A 22910-nucleotide genomic window follows, 5' to 3' on the forward strand; every position below is an offset into this window, starting at 1 on the left:
TATGTATATTTTTAGCTCATTAATTCCTGCCTGTTTCCCACTAATGTCTTCATTAAAAATGTCCCTCAATGCATATATAGACATCTGTCTCATAAAAATTGTATGTAGATGGAAAAGGAGGCATATAGGTCTATAGTTATTAATGTTCTTTCTGTAGCCTTACTTTGGCGCTAATAAGGTTAGAGATGTTTTTCCATATCTTTGGTATCTTCTTTTCTTTCAGATAATTTAAGAACTGATCCTTGAATTCCCTCACCATTGAGTCGCCTACAGAACAGAGATTGTCTATGTGTACTTGTAATCTGGCTGCTTTTTTCCATCTATGTTCCCTTTGGTGCTGTTTCAGCCTCCCCTGCAATCACATCTGTTATGTTACAGTCCAAATGAGCTGGTTCTACAGTGCCTGACAGTAATAAAAGTTCATTGTAAAAATCTCTGCAGGTATTTCCCACTTTTCTTCTCATCCTCCTTTTATTATCTTTAATTTGCACAATAGGGTACCTCTTTAACATCACCCTGTTAAAAGAATGATGCAAAGAACACACAGGGATTGTTGTTTATTGATAGTGAAAAAAATTAATTTGATAGTGCAAGCAATGCCTTGAGGGGATCTCTTCCAACCAGGTGCCACTCATCTATATATCAAGATGAATTCAAGAATCCTTGAAATATATAACAGAAATAACCTGATTCAACAGCCCTCTGGATCACAAAACAAGGAGATAGATGCCCATCAAAGGTGTCCACACTGTGATGGAGGAGATCAAGCTCAGAATCCAAGTTGAAGAGAGCTTTCCTATGAAGGGTGAGGTCTTCTAGATTGCTTCCATTTGCAGATGGCATTATTCTGGTTGCATCAAGCCCTGGAACTCTGTGGTCTCCTAGAAGGTATCTATAATCCAATCAAGAGAATTTGGCTTTACCATCCATATGGTAAAAACCAAGTGGATAAAGAATTTCTATTGCTTAGATTATTACATGCAATTGGAAGGACAATCTATAGAGGTTATCCATCACCATGTATAACTGGGATGATACAAATGGACAAGTTGAACCTAGAATTAAGCATGAGGAAGAGTATGGGCTGGATTGCCTTTAGAAAATTGCAAAGGTCCTTTAATAACCTGAAATTTCTCCTGGAAACAAAGGCTCATCTTTTTAAAACATGCATTCTTGGTTGTTAGATGACTGTAAGACATAGTCTTTAAAGAAACCAAAAATTGATATCATAAAGAGGTTAAAAGAGATAGGTGTTGTGATCATGAACCCACCACAATTAATAACAAATGAGGAACTTTGAAGAAAATCAGGAGTAAAGGCCATTATCAGGGAAATACATTATTAAAAGAGAAAATGGCCTGCTCACATGATGAGGGTGATTGATAATGGGGAAGTCCGAGCACTCCACTGGTATCATCACAATGTCCAGAGGAAACAAGGAAGGCTCCCCCTGTGGGGAACTTAACGGATGACTTGGACAAGAGTCATACAGGATGGGCAAGAAGTTTTCATGCTAGGAATTCCTTACCCAGATGGCATCACAGGTCCAGACAATAATAACTGACACTTAAATACTGTTTTTTAAGTCTACGAAGACCTTTATATACATTAGCTCATTTAATCCTCACAACAGCCCTGTGAGGTAGATAATACAAATATGATGATTGTCTCCATTTTACAGATGAGGAAACAGACTAAAAGAGTTTAAGTGACTTGCCTGAAGTCACACAACCACTACGTATGAAGCTCTGTGCTAGGTCAATTGTTGTTTGTCCTTAGAACTCAGAGGACATGACATCTGGGAGGTGATACCATGACTTGCAAAGGAACTAGATTTAAGTGAGGGAAGGCTGTGCAAAATCAACAGCCTCACTTTCTCCTCCAGAGCCATCTGGGTTCAAAGGCCAGATATAGATCAGGGCAACTGGAGATGGCAATAGGTCATGAATGAATTGCCCACAACTTTACATTAAGCTGGTCTCTCTGGGGTACTTTTGGATAATACATCAGAGGACTGAGCAAAGCCATCCTCTCCTGGAACATTGAAGATGGACTAAAGTGATCTAAATATCTGTCTCTTTTTCACAGGTTTTAAGCATCTAAAAGTCATATAGGTTTAAACATGACCTCTTCTCCCTGGGCCTGAATCTCTTTGCTATAATTCCAACTGAAACATTTGTTTAGCTGCTGGTTTTAACACAGTCTAGCGTGGGACTTCCAGAAGCCTGTCTACTTACTGGTTATATATATGTACTGTTTCATTAAAAATATTTAATTAGGAAAAGTAAGATTCAGCAGTGCTGGCAGCTGCCAGCCAGAGTCTGACTTTTAGCAGCCTTGATCCTGACTTTCCACTTTGGTCATCCTGGACCACTTGGGTCATGAAATACTCTTTTATGTGTCTATTTTCTCATACTGCATTAGGGAATAATTACTTTATCATCTCAGCTTTAATTACATTCTTTATTTTAAATCACAGTAGTTCCCTGTGTGGATAATTCTGTTTTGCTCTCCTCTACTTATAAATAGATCTGACTACTTACCAGTGGAGGATATCCAATTTTATAGCTATACTATGATCAGAATGGGAGGCTCAGAGCACAGCAGGGTTCATTGGAGTGTAATCAAGAGAAAACTTCAAAACCAGAAAGACCTGAGTTTCATTCTGCCTCTGACCCATCCTAGGTGGACGACCCTGAGCAAATCTTTTAATCCCACTCTTCCGCTGACCTCCTTCTCTCTCAGTGCTCTTAGAGAGAAGGTATTGACCTGCATTGCTAGAGGAATTTTCCTCACTGTTCTCTATGCCAATGAAATCACAGGCCCAAGCCCTACTTTTATTGTCACAAAGTCATTCTAAGAGGTCAAAAAACTGCCTGTAAAATGATAGAGCTGGAAAGGATTTGGGGGATCATCTGCTCCAATTTTCTTGCTCCCACAAGTGGCCCAGGAACCATCATTTTAACCTATTGAATGTTTTGGGCAATGGTATTAAAAGAATGAGGGAAGATGTATAGGGCCAAATAATGATCCCCATTCCCTTTTTCAAATCCAAATTTCAACAGAAATCCTATCCCCTCCCCACCCCCACTCTCTTCTGTCAAATTTCTGAGAAAATCCACACCAATGTGGGACCTTCATTCCACAAATGGGACAATGCATTATAGTCCCAAGCAGATTTCACAGGTAGGAATAGCAGCTCTGCTTAAATATATATGCATAATATAGCCACATGTTTCCATTTCCCTACAATTCAAAATACTTAATCTAGTGGCATTGCCTAATATTTTCTGATAGAAGTTTTTAAAGTCTGTAAATCAGTGTTTATGTATGTGGGTGGGGTGGAGAATGAAAGGGAATGATTAATGAGTCATTCATTTATTCCAAAGACATTTACAAAGCATCTATTGTGTGCAGAGCACTGAGACCAGGAGAATTAAAACATTGAAATAAGCCACTGTTCCTGTCTTTAAGTCTATAAGACACAAATAGTTGACTGTAATGCACAACATTTTGTAAGTACATTAAAGAGTTGCAAAACAAAGTCCTCTCTGAGCTCTGTGGGAAAACTGACCAGGGGGATCAGGTAAGGCTTCATTGAGGAACTGAGATCAATGTTGCCCTTTAAGGGATGAGTAAGAAAGAACTCAACAGGTAAAGAGGTGGAGGGAGGATAGCTTAAGGAACAATTTGAGAGCAAAGACAAAGATAACTAAAGCCAAGGAGGTCAAGAAGATTGCCCCGGAGAGAGCAGGAGCCTAGAACTTCATCTAGAAAGGCTCTCAGAGGCCACCTCTCCTCATTTAACAGGTGAGGGAACTTAACCTCAGAGGTAAAGGAAAGAAGATGGAATCAGGGGTGGAAGTAGAGGAATCTGTCATCTTCTCATCCTTTATCATTAAAATCCTCCTTTGAAGCCAATTTCCATCACCCAAAATTGGTGCACAAAACATATACATGATTTCATCACTTAGTATTTTCAAGAGGAAAATATCATTAAGCAACCAAATTTTCTCACAGATCTCTTATTCCCACCCCATGAAAGATTCTATAGAAGAAAGTTTAGGAAATGCTGTTCTAGAACACTCTTGGCTATTTAAGTCCCATTTATGTTTCCTCTTTTGCAATAGGATTTTAGTAATGGATAGAAAAGTGATCCTAACTGTTTTTGTTTCATATGAATTTGGATTCTCCAGAGTTACCAGGAAGACACCATGAGCATGCTGTCCCAAAACTTGGCATAGTAGACTAACTTTTCAATCAATCAACAAGCATTTATTAAGTCTCAACTATGTACCAAGTACTGAGCTGTCTATTGGGGGGTATACCTATAAAAGCCCCTGCCCTCAAGGAGCTTACATTCCAAGCCCCACTGTCTATCTGAGGTACTTCATAACACCTCAATTATGATGTAAATGGTTAAGTCTAAGTCACCATAAGGAAAGTTTTCTATTTCATCATCAGATTTCTAAAACAAGGGATCTAAGATACTACTGTTCTCCTGATGCTGCTTTTTTTCCTTTCATCATGTAAGAAGGGCAAATTTTCCTCTCACCTTGATACCAGCCTAAGCAGGTAACTGTAATGGTTATTGACTACAGAAACCTGACCTCCCATAAAAGTAAATATTTCTGAAAACTCACCAAATCTGTACAAATTGAATCCTATTTTAAATGCTGTAAGGGAAGGAGTGTTAGGACTTGGTGGATGAAAGACCTGGGTTCAAATCCAATACATAGTGATTGTGTCCCTAGACGCACTCTACCTCTCAGTGTCCCAGGCAGCTCTTTAAAACTACAAACTGCAGGGCTGTTACTGAGATGCATTGGTGGACAGAGTTTCCTCCTTGGCCTATACATATAAAACCCACAGTGCCATGGGTCTGAACCAAAAACAAAACAAAAAAACCCCAAAAAGCTAGGCATAGAAAGTAGAGGAGACAGGTTGCTTTTTAAAGGAATCCTATAGTAAATAATTTTAGAAGGAAAATAATTATTTTATGAGCTTCACAGGGTGTATTCCATGATCTCTAAGGTCTCTTCTAGGTACGTCTGTGAACCTATGATCTATGAGTGTCTGGGGTTCATGGGTCTGGATCAGTCTGCCATTCTGATTCACAATGCTTCAAAGCCCACATACGACATGCACATAAAAACACCAAAAAACTAGATGATGAAAGGTGTGCTTGGATCCACTCCATTACACTTTATCTGAAGGATACAAGCTGGGCTTGTGCCTGATTTTCTTTCTCTAGAGAAGTACAGAAAATGGTAGACCTGGGAGTCAAATATGGTCAATACACTTCCCACTTAACATACAATATTGTGCCAAATCAGTTACTAGCCAGAGTTGTTTAATCACATTTTGGAAAGAAAACGCTCAAGCCTTATTCTAGTCACCAGGAAGTTAATCTAGCCAGGACTACTCATGATGGTTAGAGGTGGCACAAAAGATATTGGGCCTGGAATTCAAATCCAGCCTCAGACATTTACTATCTGTGTCACCTTAGGCAAGTCACTTAACCTCTCTCTGTCTCAGTTTCACCATAAAAGGGGGATAATACTAGCACCTACTTCCCAGGGTTGTTGTGACAATCAAATGAGGTAATATTTGTAAAGCACCTGGCACATTTTCAGTTATGTCTGACTCTTTGTGACCTCATTTGGGGTTTCCTTGGCAAAGATACTGCAGTGGCCTGCCATTTTCTTCTCCAACCCGTTTTTACAGATGAGGAAACTAAAGCAAGCAAAGTTAAGTGAATTGCCCAGGGTTACACAGCTAGTCAGTGTCTGAAATCAGATTTGAACTCAGAAAGGTGAGTCTTCCTGACCCCACCTCAGCACTCGATCCACTGCTCCACCTCAATGCCCATAACCCTGGCACCAGGTGCTATATAAATGCCAGCTATTATCATTATTAATTAGAATGTATTCCCAGTACTCTTCAAACTCTACCCCTGTGCCTTGGACAAAGAGGTAGCACCCTCAGAGGCAAAACAAGAAAGATAATGCAGAAATTTAGGGCAACTCTGGGAATATCCATTGACAACCAAATTGGACTGACAGAAAAATTGTTTCAGTTGATGACAGAAATTAAATACAGCTCCTTAAAATGGTCCTGAGTTTATCTAAAACAGATTAGATTAGGGCCCTGGGATTATAGTTCTAAGACCTTGTCCTGTCCTTGGATCTAGTAACAATGATCTCCTTGCTTTACCCCCTAGCTTCCCTGGATTCCTTCAAAACTCAGCTCAAATCCCACCTTCTTCAGGAAGTCTTTCCCATCCCTCTCTTGTTAGTGCCTTCTCCTCTGAGATTACCTCTCATTTATAGTTGTATACATTGCATATACATAGCTGTACATGTTACACTTGTACATGTATATGTGTAAACATGTTATACTTATATGTACATACTGGTTTGCTTGTTTCCTCTCCCATTAAAATGTGACCTCCTTGAAGGGAAGTACTGTGAGGTTTTGTTTGGTTTTGGTTTTTTACCTCTCTTTGTATCCCCAAACCTTAGTTACAGTGTCTGATGCATAGTAAGAACTTAATATATGCTTTGCTGTTGACTGGCTGACCACCTACCTCACAGGATTATTGTAAAGTGTCATTTAAAACTCTTCACAGTCTACCTTTCCGGTCTTATCAGAGTGGACATTTCCCCTCTTCATGGACTCTGTGGTCTAGCCAAATTGACCTTCTTGCTGTTTCTCACTCATGACCCTCCACCTCTCATCTCCATGCCTTTCTTATGGCTATCCTCCATGCTTGGAATGTATTTTCTCACCTGCACCTCTTTAGATCCTTTACTTTCCTTCAAAATTCAACTTGTGTCATCTTCCACATGAAGCCTTTCATGATTCCCACAGCTGCTAGTGCCTCCTTGCCCCCCTTTCCCCACCAAAAAAAATTATCTTGTGTTTATTTGGTTAGAAGGAAGGAAGAAAGAAAGGAAGGAAGGGAATGAATAAATAAATAAATAAATAAATGATGGAAATAAAAATAGAAACAAAATACGAAAATAAAACAAACAAATAAATAATCAACATATCAGATTATTAAGTTCTTTTCCTTTAGTTAGATTCCTGGAAAAAGCCATCTTCACCCCTTGCCTTTACTTCCTCTCCTCTCTTTAACTTCTTGGTGCTTTGCAATCTGGCTTCTGACCTCATCACTCAACTGCAACTGTTCTCTTCAATGTTACCAATGATCTCTTGAGTGCCAGAGGAAGTAGGAAGAGAACCCAGCCCTTCTCTGGACCTCCATCTTTCCTGAATTCTCTGCAGCATTTGACACTATTGACTACTCCTTGGATACTCTCTCCTCTCTGGGTTTTTATGACACAGCTTTCTTGATTCTCCTCCACCTGTCTGACCCCTTCTGAGTCTCCTTTGCGGATTCATCTTTTATATCATGCTCCCTAAATTTGCATGTACTCCTAGGTTCTGTCCTGGACCCTCTTCTCTCTCTCTACTCTCTCACTTGGTAGCCTCTATGATTCAATACATCCTATCCATATTCATGTAATATCAGGTAATGTCATATGCCTCTATTGTATTCATAATTAGGATAAACACTGTAGAAAGTGCTAAGAGTTCTAAATACTTGCTCCCAAATCCAACATGTTGAATAGCCATATAAAAGAAACCTGTTGTTCATTCCCAATCCTTAGGCCAAAAGTGTCCAACTTGGGTGAGCAAAACCCTCGAGTGCAGCCTGAACCAGATTAAAACGTAATTGGGAAATGCTTAACAAAGTAAATAAAAGTACAATCCAACATAGTTAATTATTTGTGATTTTCTGAGTTAACATGGGAGGCGGAGCAGAGTTCTATTTGAATTTGACACCACTACTGTAGCTAATTTCATGGCAGTGATTTTTTTTAAGTGGATCCATTAAGAAGTTTTCATTTCAGAGTACAGGGAATGTGACTTCCTAACCAATATAGGAGCCAGATAAAATTCTCAAATGTGGATCAAGCAGAAATTGAATCTTGGGCATCTGTCTCCTCTGAGACAGGAGACTTTGAGTTTGCTTTGGTTCTGGAAGAATTTCTCATATGAAAATCTGAAGGAGAATCTACCACTAAAGTTACAACCAATGAATAATAATCTATATTTTTTTAATGAGATGAAAGATGTTGTTGATGATGGTGAAGAAAACAGTTATGCAGTACTAGCTGACAAGAATATGGAAATGATGGTAAATATAACAGTGAAACCCAACAGCTAGTGTCATGTGTTCATATTTCAGTTGTCACATTTAGATTTGGGATGTGGTTACATTTTGTAAGATTGACTAAAACATTCACAGAAGCCTATAATCATTTCAATTCAACTCAACCACAAATATTTATTAAATACCTACTAGGTATCAGGCGTCATGCTAATGCTAATGCTTTCTCTCCTTTTATACATACTCATTTATATGCTCTTTCCGCCATTAGACTGTGAGATCCATGACAGCGAGGCTGAACTTTTGTCTCGAATCCCCAGTTCTTAGCACAGTACCTGGCACATAGTAGGTACATAATAAGTGCTTATTTGTTTATAAATTAAAATTATTTATAAACTTGTATATTTCATATTATAAATTTGTACATTGTATTTTATTAATTTGTATATTATATATAAATTTATAAATGTAAATTTGGTAAAACAAGAAAAAAAATAGTTCCTTCCCTCAAGGAGCTTACATTTTACTTTTGGGTATGCACCAGGTACAGATAGGTAAATATGAAGTAAATGCAAATTAATATAAAGCAATTTCAAAAGGTAGAGAGCACTGATGTCTATGTGAGTAAGAAGAAGTCACGCAGGACTGACATCTGAGCTGGACTTTAAAGGAAACTAGGGATTTGAAGTAGAGATGAAGAACTAATACATTCCGGAGATGGAGGTCAGCCCAAGCAAAGACACTGGCACAGGCAGATGGAATGTCATGGAGGGGAGGTCTACAACCAGAAGGCCAGTTTGGCCTAAGTAGAGAACTTGAATGGGGAGTAAGATGAAACAAAAGTGGAAACATTTGCAATTTCCTCTTACAGATCACATTTTTGTAGGGGACAGAACAGAGGGAGGGTGGCCTGGAAAGGTGAAAGGAGGCAGGTCTTCAACTTATTAGATCAGCAGTATGACTATTAAAAATTTCATTTAACTTTTCTGAGCTATGGTTTCTCTGTATATTAAATGGGAGATAATAGCACTTCTGGGCTAGGTGGCACAGTAGATAGAGGGCCAGGCCTGGAGTAAAGGAGACTTGAGTTCAAATGTGAGTTCAAATGCACTTACTAGCTATGTGACCCTGGGCAAGTCACTTAACCCTGTTTGCCTCAGTTTCCTCATCTGTAAAAGGAGTTAGAGAAGAAAATGGTAAACCACTCCAATACCTCTGCCAAGAAAACCCCAAATGGGGTCATGAAGAGTAGGCCATGACTGAAACAACTCAACAGCAACAAATAGCACTTCTGCTGACTGTCTCACAAGATTGTTGTGACATCTTTAAGGTAAAGTGCCAAAAGCACTGAATGTGGTATCAGAGGACTTGGGTTCAAATCCTACCCCTATCTATGTGACCTTGGCCACATCATTTAACATCTCTGCATCTTAATTTTCTCCTCTGCAAAATGAGGAGTTTGAACTTTAAAATCTGTGATCAGGGTACTTATTTGACTGTGCTTGTGGGCCCATAAAGAGGCAGTCAGTGGCTCAGTGGATAGAGCGCTGGGCCTGGAGTCAGGATGACCTGAGTTCAAATCCAGCCTCAGACACTTCTTAGCTGTGTGACCCTGGGCAAGTCACTTAACCTCAGATTGCCTGACAAAAGGATCCACTGGAAAAAGGAAATAACAAACCACTCCAGTCTCTTTGCCAAGAAAACCCCATGGACACTACGATCCATGGGGTCACTAATAGTCAAACATGACTCAATAACAATGGGTCCATAAAGTACTATGTAAATGTTACCCATCATTTCTATTGTTATGCGGCATAAGGAAGTTGTAAGGAAACTGTTTTTAAACTTTAAAACACTATAATAATAATAGCTAATATTTCTAGAATGTTTTATGGTATATTAAGTGATATATTGTGTATGTATGTATATATGTGCATATACATGTGTATATGAGTCTGTGTATATATACATATGGCTTCCTTTAAGTCCCAACTAAAATCCCACCTCCTACAGGAAGCTTTCCCATCCCCTCTTAATTCTAGTGCCTTCCCTCTGTTAATTATTTCCTATTTATCCCATACATAGCTTGTTTTGCATATCTTTGCTGTCTGTCTATTAGATTCTAAGTTCCTTAATGATAGAGACTGTCTTGCCTCCATTTTTAGCACAATGCCTGGTACACAGTAGGCACTTAACATATGTTTATTGAATTGAATTGAAAAACGAGAGAGAGAGAGAGAGAGAGAGAGAGAGAGATACATATCTATTTATCTGTATGTATCTCTATCTACTCTTTCAGGATAAAATTATAGATATAGATTTATCCTAAATAACTGTTTGAGATAGGTGCCACAGGTATTAATAGCAATTAGCACAGTTCCTATAACTTGGTAGATGCTTAGTTTATTGAATTGAATTGAAAAAGTATATGTGTGTGTGTGTATATATGTGTGTGTATACTACATAATTATGTGATATGTATATATACATATATAATTATACATAATATAATACATATATAATATACATATATAATTATGTGATATATGTATATACATATAAAAATTTTATCCTAAGTAACTGTTTGAAGGAGGTACTACAAGTATTAACAGCAATTAATTGACACAGTTCCCAAAACATAATAGACACCAAATAAATGTTTATTGACTATTGACTGTGTACCCAATTTTACAAATGAGGGAAGAGAGGCTCAGAAAGATTAAGTGATTTGTTCATTGTCACACAGTAAACACCAAAGGTGAAAAATGAACATAAATTTTCCTGATCCCAAATCCAACACCCTACACCCTGCTGCCTTTTCTTAATGTGAGTTATTGTTTTGACATAGAGGGCTAATGTTCAGAAGAGCTACTGACTAACAATGAACAGAAGAAAGGGGTATGGCAAATAAATAAATAAACAAAAAGCATTACATCTGATTAAAGTTAGAGGACCTGCCTTTAAATCCTGGTCTTGCTACTACCTACCTGTGTGACCTTGGGTAAGTCCCTTCATCCATAAAGTAGGAGGTTGGACTAGAAGACCTTTGAGTCCCCTTTGTTGTTTTTCAGTTGTGTCTGACTCTTCGTAACCCCATGTGGGGTTTTCTTAGAAAAGGCATTGGAGTGGTTTGCCATTTTTTTCTCCAGATCATTTCACAGATGAGCAAACTGAGGCAGAGTTAAGTGACTTGCCCAGGATCATACAGCCAGTAAGTTTCTGAAACTAGATTTGAACTCAGGAAGATGAGTCTTTCCTAACTCCAGGCCTGGCACTTCGTACACTATGGTACCCTACCTGCCCTTGTATCCCCTCCCGGGTCTAAAAGCTATGATGCTAAGTGAGTTAGCTGAGGTGGTTACCAGGCAGCCTCTCTCAGCCCATTTCCCTGAAAAGTAGGCACTGTCAATATCTATTAATTCTTTGAAGGTCAAGTTATCTGCTGTTCCCCAAGGATTCCCCTTTGACTGCAGTGAAAATTTGCCATTGATGTTGCTGCTTGAGTGTAGCAAACCAGGACTGCTTCTGATGACTGACAAAACTTGGTAACCAACAAATGATTTCTTTATTCCAAAGAGTGGTGACTCAGACTTTCTAGACACTGAGAAAATATTCCATTCTCAAAGGCAGAGTCAATTCCAGTTTTATTGGGAAGACATTTTCCAGATCCACTGAGCTTATTTGTCAACGTCCACCACCCCCCATTTCTTCCTTGGAAATGAAAAAGTAAACTTTGATAGGCACGGCAGAGTGGAAAGAACACTGGATCTGAAGTCAAAGGACGAGGGTTGAATACTTGGCACCTCCACTTAATTTCTCTGTGATTCTGGGCAAATGGCTTCTCTTGGGAATTAGGTCATGTAAAATGAGGGAGATTTAGACTAGACCAGGAGTGAGGAACATGTAACCTCAAGGCCACATGTGGCCCTCTAGGTCCTCAAGTGTGGCTCTTTGACTGAATCCAAACTTCACAGAACAAATTGGATTCAGCCAAAGGGCCACACTTGAGGACCTGGAGGGTCACACACGGCCTCAAGACCACAGGTTCCCCACCCCTGGACTAGACAATTCTTGAGGTCCCCTTCTGTCTCTATGATCCTTAACAGCTATGTTGCTTTTCAGGCTTACACTATCAAATTAAGCATGGTAAATTAAGTAGTTAAGCAGTAGCTTAATCCATTTTGTACTGGTTTCTCCCTATTAAGAGACAGATGCTGGAGCAATGGGTCTGAAGTCAGGAAGAAACCTGAGTTCAAATCCAGTTCAGACATTTACTAGCTGTGTGACCCTGGACAAGTCACTTAAGGTCTCTGCCTGTCTCATTTTCCTCAACAGTAAAATGGGGATAATAGTAGTACCTACCTCCCAGAGCGATTTTGAGGATCAAACGAGGTAATAATTGTAAAAAGCTCTTAGCACAGTGCCTAGCACACAGTAGTAGCTACAGAAATGCTTATTCCCTTTTCTCCCTTCCCTGTGTACATCTAACAATAACAATTGACGTTTATATCACTCTAAAGTTTACAAAGCACAAACATGCGTTATCTCATGAGATGTCCTCTCGACAACCTTGTGAAGTAAATACTGAAGATATTTTTATTTCCATTTTTAAGGTTCATAGAGGTTAAGTTACTTGCCCAAGGTCACACGGTTAGTAAACATCAGAGGTAGGCTTTGAATCCAGGCATCTCCTGACTCCAAGTCCAGGACTATTTCTAACACACCAAGTGGCTTCTTATAGCAGTGAGATACATAAAAAAACTCACCGTAATGAACTCCAGTGTGCCATCAAGTTGTTTGGTCATGATGGAGTTATATCAATGTTAACATACTACATGAAAAGATAGTTCATATTTTTTGGGGGGGGGAGGGCTAGGCAATGGGGTTAAGTGATTTGCGCAGGGTCACACAGCTAGTAAGTGTTATGTGTCTGAGGCTGAATTTGAACTCGGGTCTTCCTGAATCCAGGGCCGGTGCTGTATCCTCTGCACCACCTAGCTTCTCCCGATAGTCTGCCTTTTCAAGATATGGTGATAACACAGAACTAACGCCCAGCCTTCCTTATAATGAATTAGTTGGTGGAAAGCAATCTTTTGAATCCAGGAAGGGAAGGAAGAAGTTGTCAAGCAAAGAGAACCATGGATTTATTTGAATTCTGATGCCTAGGACAAACTCAATGGTTGAGTGGGAAAGGTGGGCTAGGAAAGAAGGCAGACCACATGGGGTATTAGTTGACCCCAGTTGAGAGCTCTGCAGTAGTAAGGACAAGCCCTGGAGGACGAGGGGAGAAACAAAGTCAGTGAGAGGCAGTAGAGAGGGTGGATCAAGGCAAGATCACTGAGGCATTTAAAACAGTCAGCCCTGATTAAATGCAGTTGAACTAGGCAATCTTAGAGCAAAGAGCAGGAGGAACTCATTGGGGGCTTTCGTAGTGAAACTAGTATAGTAAAGGAATTCTCACGGTGGAAGATGGAACCTGGGAGAGAGGCAGGAACCTATAGTTTTAGGCTCTAAGAGGAGACAAAGAAGGGAAAGGCAGTAACTTGGTGGGGGAGAAGGGATTGAGGAGGAGGAAGGGCTTAATAGATGAGCAGGATATTACCCAGGTCAGATGTTTTCACCAACTATAGGTGAAATAGCTCTATGAGGCAACTAGCTGGTACAGTGGATAGAAAGCTGGCCTTCAATCAGGAAGACCTGAGTTTGAATCCTGTCTCAGATACTTATCACTGTATGCGACCTTGGAGAAATCCCTCAGTCTCTCTTTTCTCCACTGTAAAATGTGGATTAATAACTATCTCACCTATTTCACAGGGTTATTGAGGGTATCAGACAGCATAATTGTAATGTGCTATGCAAAACTTAAACACCATGTAAACGTTAATGTCAAGAAAGAAGTCTTACCCTGTACCTTCCAGTTCAACTAATACAGTCACACAAAGCCTTGAGTACAATCACAAGGCATCAGATGTAAGGGGTAGTCACAGACAAGCTTTCAGTGTTTTGTTACAAATATTTACCTTGAGCCATGCAATGTGAGATGTCCCATGAAAGATGTTTCTTGTACATTTGTGCACAGGGTAATCAACAAGCATTTATTAAGCACCTACTATATGCCTGGCACTGGGCTAGATGCTGGGGAACAAAAACGAAACAAAGAACTTATACTCCATTGGAGGAAAATATATGTACATATATATGTATATATGTAACACAAACTATACACCCAGTAAACAAAAAAAATTACAGAGAACCAAGGGAAGACTAGCAAGCGGAGAGGTCAGGATAAGGAAAGGCCTCTGCAGGAGGCATGGCTTAACCTGAATGTGAAAGAAGCTAGGGATTTTAGGACAAAGAGTGGAAAAGAGAATGTAATTGAGATGTAAATGTCAGCCTGGCAAAGGCGTAGAGATAACAGGTGGAATATTATGTATGTCCAACAGCAACTGGGCCAGCTTAATCAAACCAACTTCACTAACTTTTTTTTTGTTTTTGGCCTCCCCAAAGAGAAGCCGAGAGGCCCCTTTCCATTACCTAAAACTTCCTTTTGTGTTCTGGCTTTGTTATAGCATGAATGTCAAGGCCAATACCATTCAGCTCCTCCAACAGTATGACCACTTACTGGTCATTGGACAAAGAGCTCACATTTAGAATATCCACAGCCAAGTTCAAGGTTCCCCACCCCTGTTACACACTATCAAAAATGGTGAGATTCTTAGCACCCTTTGCCCTCTTATCTGGCCCTCTGCCCCTTGGCTCCAGAGCTAGAGGGGGCTGAACAGGATGGAGGACCATGCTGTCTTTTTCTTTGTCCTATGGGCTTCCAAAGAACTTATCATCAGCTTACTAATACTGAACCTCTTTCAGTTCCTATGGGGAAAATTAGCTTTTTCTTTTGAATTTAGTACAACTGTGCCTCACTTAACACAACAGATGTGCTACAGAGAAGACGTGTACAGATTACATATTTTTCATAAACTGCGTCACATTGTACAGACAGACCCTTGACTAGCAGAGTTCATTACTTCTATGAAAACATGATTTTAGAGAAGCAATTCTTAATCATTTTGTGCCATGGACCCCTCTAGCAATCTGGTGAAGCCAGTAGACCCATTTTCAGAGTGATGTTTTTAAATATATAAAATAAAATGCATAGGGTTCAAAAGGAAATCAATTCTATTAATATGTCATGTGTGAGTTATATATACATATATCTTATATAACTATTAAAGTAGTTTTATATATCTTTACAGTTTTATGTATAACCTATATAAATGTAATACATACATATACCACATATGGTAAATATGTATATACAAATGAGTTCACAGACCTGAGGGTAAGAACTGTACCTTAAAGAAAAAAAATGTATAAGGGACAGTTTTTCCATAAGAACCCTGCCTAAAGGGTTGGTTTTGGAGTTTGGATTATGTCAGAATTTGGTTATGATATGTTGATAGCACCTAATATACTAGCTTGAACACTTAATGTGTCTGTTGAATCTCATACTGTATATAAAGATAAGGTCAAAAGGATATACATGATTTACACATAAAGGATGATATCATAAGCAAATTAAGAGAGCATGAAATAGCTTATCTGGTTAGATATGTGGATAAGGAAAAAATTTAGGACCAAAGAAAATACAGAGAGCATTACAAAATGTAAAATAGATAATTCTGATTGATTATATAAAATTAAAAAGGTTTTGCAAGAACAAAACCAATGCAACCAAAATTATAAGGAAAGCAGAAAACTGGGGGGAAACTTTTGCCACAAGTATCTCTGATAAAGACCTCATTTCTCAAATAGGTTGAGAACCGAGTCAAATTTATAAAAATACAAGTCATTCCTCAATTGATAAATGGTCAAAGGATATGAATAGGCAGTTTTTAGACAAAGAAATCAAAGCTATCTATAGTTATATGAAAAAAAATGCTCTAAATCACTATTGATCAGAGAAATGCAAATTAAAACAACTGCAAGGTACTACCTCACACCTAGCAGAGTGACCAACATGACAAAAAAGGAAAATGTTAGATGTTGGAGGGGATACAGGAAAACTGGAACACTAATGCACTGTTGGTGGAGCTGTGAACTGATCCAACCATCCTGGAGAGCAATTTGGAACTATGCCCAAAGGGCTATAAAACTGTGCATATTCTTTGATCCAGCAATATCACTGCTAGGTCTATATCCTGAAGACATCCAAAAAAAGGGAAAGGACCAATTTGTACAAAACTATTTATAGCAGCTCTTTCTCTGGTGGCCAAGAAGTGGAAATCAAAGGGATGCCCATCAATTGGGAAATGGCTAAACAAGCTGTGGTATATGACTGTAATGGAATATTATTGCGCTGTAACAAGCAGAATGATTTCAGAAAAATCTGTAAAGACTTACAGGAACTGATGCATAGTGAAGTGAACAGAACCAGGAGAACAGCACACATTAACAGCAATATTGTTGGATGAAGAATTGTGAATGACTTAGCTATTCTCAGCAATACAATGATCCAAGACAATCCCAAAGAATGAAGCAGACTACCCACCCCTAGAAAAAGAACTAACACTGATTGAATACATACTGAAGCATGCTATTTTTCACTCTTTAATTTTTTTTCTTTTATTCAAGTCTTCTTGTACAAAATGACTAATATGGAAATGTTTTACATAATTGCACATATATAACCTATATCTGATTGCTTACCATTTCAGAGAGGGTGGTGGGGAGGGAAGGATAGAATTTGGAGCTCAAAACTTTAAATAAAAATGTTTTTAAAATTTTAGAAAAACATACGTCAGTTGAATCATTGGTCAGGGCATCAGAGTGTATCATCAGAAAGGATGCTGGGCTTGGGGTCAGAAGAGAACTAGCTTCAAATCTAGCCTCCCTAGCTTGACAACCATGAGCAACTCACTTAATGTCTCTGAGCCTCAGTTTCCTCATCCATAAAATGAGAATAGTCCATACTACTCACCTCAAAGAGTTGTGAGGGAATATGGTCATACAAATGTGAATTATAACCATTTATATAACTGCAATGTGGCTTTGTTTTACACAAGTGTCGATCACTTAGCATGGACACCCATAAGGGAAATGCCAGGAACGTACTTCTGGAAGACGACAATCTTGTCCTCCTAGCATGTAGATAAGAAAAGCCTCTTTCCTTGAATTGTAGCTGGAATAGGCTGCATCTTGAAAATTCCCACATCCAGCCTGGGGCAATTTCTCTCTCTTTCGTCTACTTCCAAGAGGAGTGCTTCTTCCACGTGCTTAGTACAGTGTTTGGTATATAGCAGGCATTTAATAAATGTTTATTGACTGCCTGACTAATGCTAAAGATCTCTCACAGCCTATACACCTTGGATTCTCAGAGCTTCCCAGCTGACCTGTCTGCACATACAGCCTGGAATCCTGACTAAGCGGTCCCTAAGCTTAGAGTCTGAGTCCAGGGAGATTCCACGCCTTGTGCCTGGAATTGAATAGGACAAATGGAACAACAAAACCACAAGCCTGTTTGTCAGAGCCACAGGACCCAAAAGGAGGGAAGGAAAGATATTCCTTCCTCTCATCCAGCTCAGTTTGTGGTCCTTATGCTGTGGATGAACAGGACCTTTACCTCCCTTGGACGCACCTAGAAAGAAAGAGTGTCTCAGTCTGGTAGTTTTGAAGACCCAAGACTGTTCCAGCTACATTGTCAGTGGGAAAAGGCTGTTCCAACCTATTTGGTAAGGAAATGCAAAACATTTTCTCCTAAAGCAGGTCCCTTACCCTGGGTATGCCTATAAACAAACCAGAGGACCTAGCTATTTAATTGCAGTTGAATGTAAATTCCTTGAAGGTAGAAACTACAGTTATTCCTTCCATATCATGGAGGTTAAGGGTGCAGTGCACTCCCCATCTGGAAAATCTGCATAAAATGTTTTGGCCCTCCTTTTGTACCAGAGAAGTCTGAATTATTATGTTATCGAAATGTAAAATATGTTGATATTATATAATACGATGCATATATTATGCATTTCTGAGTTTCTAAACTTTTTCTGTATGTCTGCTAGACTTTGCATGTCATCTGTGGTTCCATAAAACCAAAACATTCCCATTAATTTTTTTATGCCAACCTGTGATAGTCAGGATGTGGAAGGGATAACTGTAGTTGGCTTTTGTCTTTGTATTCCCAACATCTAGGATAGTGCACTGTCCATCATAGGTGTTTAATAACTGTTTCTTAAATGAAAGGATGAATGCTTCATCAAGTGAAAAAAATCTCTTCCAATCTGCACAAAAATCTAGACTTTTAAAAATAGAATAAGCCTTCATAAAGCACAATGTATATTTGTTGGCTTAGGATTTGTTTTGCTATTACTTACCCCACTATTTGTGTCCTTCCCTAGGTAGTCTCAAAGAGGAATGTTCTTATGTCCTGGAAGAGGCTAGTCATTCCACGTGTCATTTTTCTTCTGTGAAGTAAACCGGGAGAGTTAAGGTTGTGTCTTAATGTCTTTCAATCAATAATTTAAAAAAAATATTTCAAGCACAAATATTCACCTTTTACATCAAATTTTTCCCACCCAGGCCTCTATCCACTATGTCTTTCATAAGACTACGAGAATTCAAGGATCGCAAGCCTATCCAGCATCCCAGGTAAAGTACTTACTGGTATAGGTGCATCTTCCTAATGCCCTATTTGAAATGAGCAGATGCACACCAGAGGAATCATACAGATGATTCCCAACTGCTTAGTTGGAATTAGTTGTTGCTGGAAATGCCAATAGTGGGGCTTCCTGGATGGCTGGCAGAGTTTCATGGAAGCTCTATGAATGGTCAAGCTATTAGTTCTGCTCATTGAGTTCCCCAAATCCTTCCACTTTGAATGGCTATTGTTCTGGCCTCAGGAGAGCCACAACTGGAAATTTGGAGCTCCCTACCCCCATTACCTCTTGCCATTTGTTAATCACAAAATAAATAGGGGTCTAATTCTTCTACTATTTTTTTTTCTTGAGAAATTTTGAAAGAAAGACTAAAGAAGACTCTTGCATTTTTCCCAGGCAGGCCAGAGTCACAGCATTAATTAACCCTCAATAAATCAAGTACGTTCATTAAGTGGGTGAGCTTAAAAGGGATAAGTATTATAGAACCCCTGTAATACTCTCTAGATATTTCATAGTTATAAAGTAAGCCTTTGCTTTGTAGTTAGATTAGAAAGGCCATAGTCACTATACTAATGCCTTCAGTTTGGACTCCTATGGATGCTTCAGCCGAGATTCTAAGTCTCACAGTGACTACATAGGCTTCAGTATTTCTCTATTGCTGCTAAAATCAAATACAAATTTCTTAGCATGGCATTCAAAGCTCTTCATATTCTGGCTCCAGCCTAACTTTTCAGGTTTATGACATATTATTCCCTTTCTACACTCTGTGTTCAGCTAAACTGTTCTACTTGCCTCTTTTGGAAGAGATGTATCACTACAGAAAAATATATTTGTTGTATTTCTTTTTCAAAAATCAAATCACATTTTATAGGAACATCCTACCTAGCAGAGGTGATTGCTTCTATAAGAACATAACTTAAGAGCATTCCAGCTGCTGACTCTATGCCTTTGTCCCATGGGGGACAGCATAGGGCATCTCCTCATGAGGCCTTTGGGTCAGGTAACTTCAGCTCATTAAGTCTTCTCTCATTACATCCATAATCTTGGAAACTCCAGTCACTATTGGCCTTTTTCATTTTGTTCTTTCCAAAATAGTCATCATTGTCTTTGGAAGAGAAAATATCATTGTCCTATCAGCCTGAGCTGTGGTCCTATTCCTTCTCTTAGGTTTCTTTCCCCCAAATAGGTACAAAGCCTGCTATTTCCTTTAGCTTTTTTCCCCAGACTCCACTCATTCTGAGCTCTAGCACTGCTGATACTGTTCTTACAGGGTTTTCCATATTCATCCCCTATTACCTTCTCTCTTCTTTATATAACTTTTAAGTTCTTTGTTGGGGTGGCTTCAGAACAGTAAAAGCACTGCACAATTTCTCAAGGGCAACACAGCCCACTTCACTTCTTCATTTCAGGTTAGGCCCAACTTATCTATCTGTAGCACCTATTCCAGGTATATCAATCTGTCAATAAGCATTTATTAAGCACTTACTATGTACCAGGCCCTGTGTTAAGAGAGATATGGAGGAGGGGAGATGAGGGAGCACATTCCAGAGAGGCTCAATCCTCTCAATATTTTAAGAGCTGAAATCATTTGATTAGGCTGTATGGGTGGTGGGGAAGGGTTGGGGTTGAGATGGGTTACATTTATAAACATTCAATTAATGACACCATAGTGTCCCATGAAAGGCATATCATATTTCTATGGAGCATTTTTACTCCACAGATTCTTGATTCATAATCAGAGCTGTGCCTAGGTAATACTGTGCATAGGTGACATTGTTCCTTGTTCAATCATTTAGTTGCATTAACAGGGCATTTAGGTGGCTAAGGCAGGTGGGAGGGCAGATGGGCTGGAGCTGCTGGCCCCATTGATGCAGTGGCCTGTGCATCCCCTGGCCCAGCCACGGAGCCCAGGCCACACCACCATCTGCAAAGGTTGGTTCCAGGAGACATGCAGCTTTTGGCCCAGCCAGGCCATGCCTCTGCAAGTGGAAGAGATGTTCCAGCGCTCCAGCTATGAGGATATCCCAGTCTTCCATAGTAAGACCTACAGCAACGTCCTGATGCTGGACGGAGTCATCCAGTGCACAGAGAGGGATGAATTCTCATACCAGATGATTACCAACCTGCCCCTCTGCAGCTGGCACAGCCCAAGAAAGGTGCTAATCATTGGTGGTGGGTACTGGGGTGCCCTTCGGGAAATGGTGAAGCATCAGTCCATGGAGTCTGTGGTCCAGTGTGAGACTGACAAGGATGTGACCCAAATCTCTAAGAAATATTTATGAGGGCATGGCCATGAGCTACTCTAGAAGCTGACCTTCCATATTAGAGATGGATTTGAATTCATGCAGCAGAACCAGGATGCCTTTGATGTCATCATCACTGACTCGTCAGTCTCCACGAGTCCTGCCAAGGTTTGTTCAGTCGTATTACCAGCTGACAAAGACAGCACTGAAAGATGACGGGATCCTCTGCTATCAAAGTGAGTGCCTCATCAAGGAGGTGTGTCGCTTCTGCAAGCCTCTGTTCCCTGTTGTGGAATATGCCTACTGCACCATACCCACTTACCCCAGCAGCCAGATTGGCTTCATGCTCTGCAGTAAAACCCTGACCCCTAACTTCCAGGAACCAGTGCAGCAGCTGATGCAGGAGCAAGTACAGAAAATGAACCTCAGATATTACAATTTGGATGCCCACCATGCAGCCTTCGTGCTGCCCAAGTTTGCCTGCATAGACCTGAGCAATGTGTGAGGAGACCACTATGCCTACTTTGGCCTCTCCTAGACACAAGTCACAAGCACCCATTCCTTCTTCCTTTTTTGAGGGCATCAACTGGCACTCAGCACCCCCTACCAACTGAGGAACTGCCCCTCACCAGCCATCCTGCCCATTGACCAAGTATTACTGAACCCAGGAAATGACCAAGGGGCTCCCTGTGCCATGCTCTGCTGGGTGGGAGGGGGGGAGAATAAAAGATGTCTGTCTGTCCATCTCTGTCTCTGTCAAGTCTGGTCACTTAGCCATCTATTAATATTGATCATCTGCATACAGAATGAGCCTTCTCACCTCTAAGTATCTATAACTATAGAAAAAAAAAACAGTGCATTTAGCCAACTGGAGACATGGCTTTCAATAAAGTTCTCGTTTGTCATACCCTCTTAGAAACAAGCATAAAAAACCAAGAATAAAAACAACTTTCCTTTTTTTTGTTTTTAAAATATTTTTATTTACTCTCTTTAAAAAAAAAAGTCACTTGCTAATGATCCCCTCCACCTACTATCTATATCATCCTTCTTCCAGTAAATAGCTACAGTCAAGCCAAATAAATCATCATACTACCTCTTATCTAAAAATGTATGCCTCATTGATACTGATAGTCCACCCTCTGCTGATTATGAGATTGGAAGTCTAAAGTCAAAACTGATCAGTGCAATGATCAGAATTCTGAAGTTTTTCAATGTTGAAAAAATAACTTTCTTGAGAGGGCCATTTCAATGTCATGTGGATTTTAAAGATAATTACAGTGCATAATCAGAACCTTTTTGAGCCTTCTTCAGACACTCAGGCTGCTAGACTGTTTGCTCAAGGTCTCTAGTCTTATGGAGGTTATGATTCACATAAGCAGGGTTTTGGTTCCAACGGAAGCTGTCAGTTTCCTCTTTTCTGTATTTGTAAATGTCATCTATTCCCTACCATTATTCCACTTCACCTCCTGTCCTATGACTAAATTCTCACTGCTGCTTATACACTTAGGATCCTATTATACGATTCCAACCAGTAGGCAGGCTCAGACTTCCTGAGGTTGCTTGGAAAACCAGAACTCCTCTATGCTTCTATTTATACAGGCAAGCCCTTTATATACACTGTCTTGCACTCTCTACTCTAGTTTGGACATTACCTTATCAACATGATGCCCACTCCCACTTCCATGTCTTTCCTCATGCAGGTTTTCTTGCCTGAAATACTCTCTCTTATCCCTTTTGGCTTTTCATGTCTTACTCATCCTGGAGCAACAAAAAGAGGGCTAGATTTAGAGTCAGAAGAACTGAGTCTAAATTCCTAGCAATGCTATTCATTACTTTTGG

The 22910-nt window shown here is 39.7% G+C and overlaps 1 protein-coding gene and 1 pseudogene across 1 annotated transcript in view; both read left to right on the forward strand.

Moving 5' to 3' along the window:
• The first annotated feature begins 4446 nt into the window (after window positions 1–4446).
• Window positions 4447–22910, forward strand: part of SPMIP3 (sperm microtubule inner protein 3) — a 43771-nt gene continuing 25307 nt past the window's right edge. The window contains exons 1-3 of the mRNA XM_020982094.2: window positions 4447–4575; window positions 18571–18662; window positions 18752–18820. Coding sequence (XP_020837753.1) covers window positions 18765–18820 — 56 coding nt within the window. The 5' untranslated portion in view covers window positions 4447–4575; window positions 18571–18662; window positions 18752–18764. The remainder of the gene's footprint in view (window positions 4576–18570; window positions 18663–18751; window positions 18821–22910) is intronic.
• Window positions 20697–21669, forward strand: LOC110205421 (spermidine synthase pseudogene; annotated as a pseudogene).

This window comes from Phascolarctos cinereus, unplaced genomic scaffold (assembly GCF_003287225.1).
Source record: "Phascolarctos cinereus isolate Bilbo 61053 unplaced genomic scaffold, phaCin_HiC Scaffold_5;HRSCAF=322, whole genome shotgun sequence".
In the NCBI taxonomy this organism is placed as follows: domain Eukaryota; kingdom Metazoa; phylum Chordata; class Mammalia; order Diprotodontia; family Phascolarctidae; genus Phascolarctos; species Phascolarctos cinereus.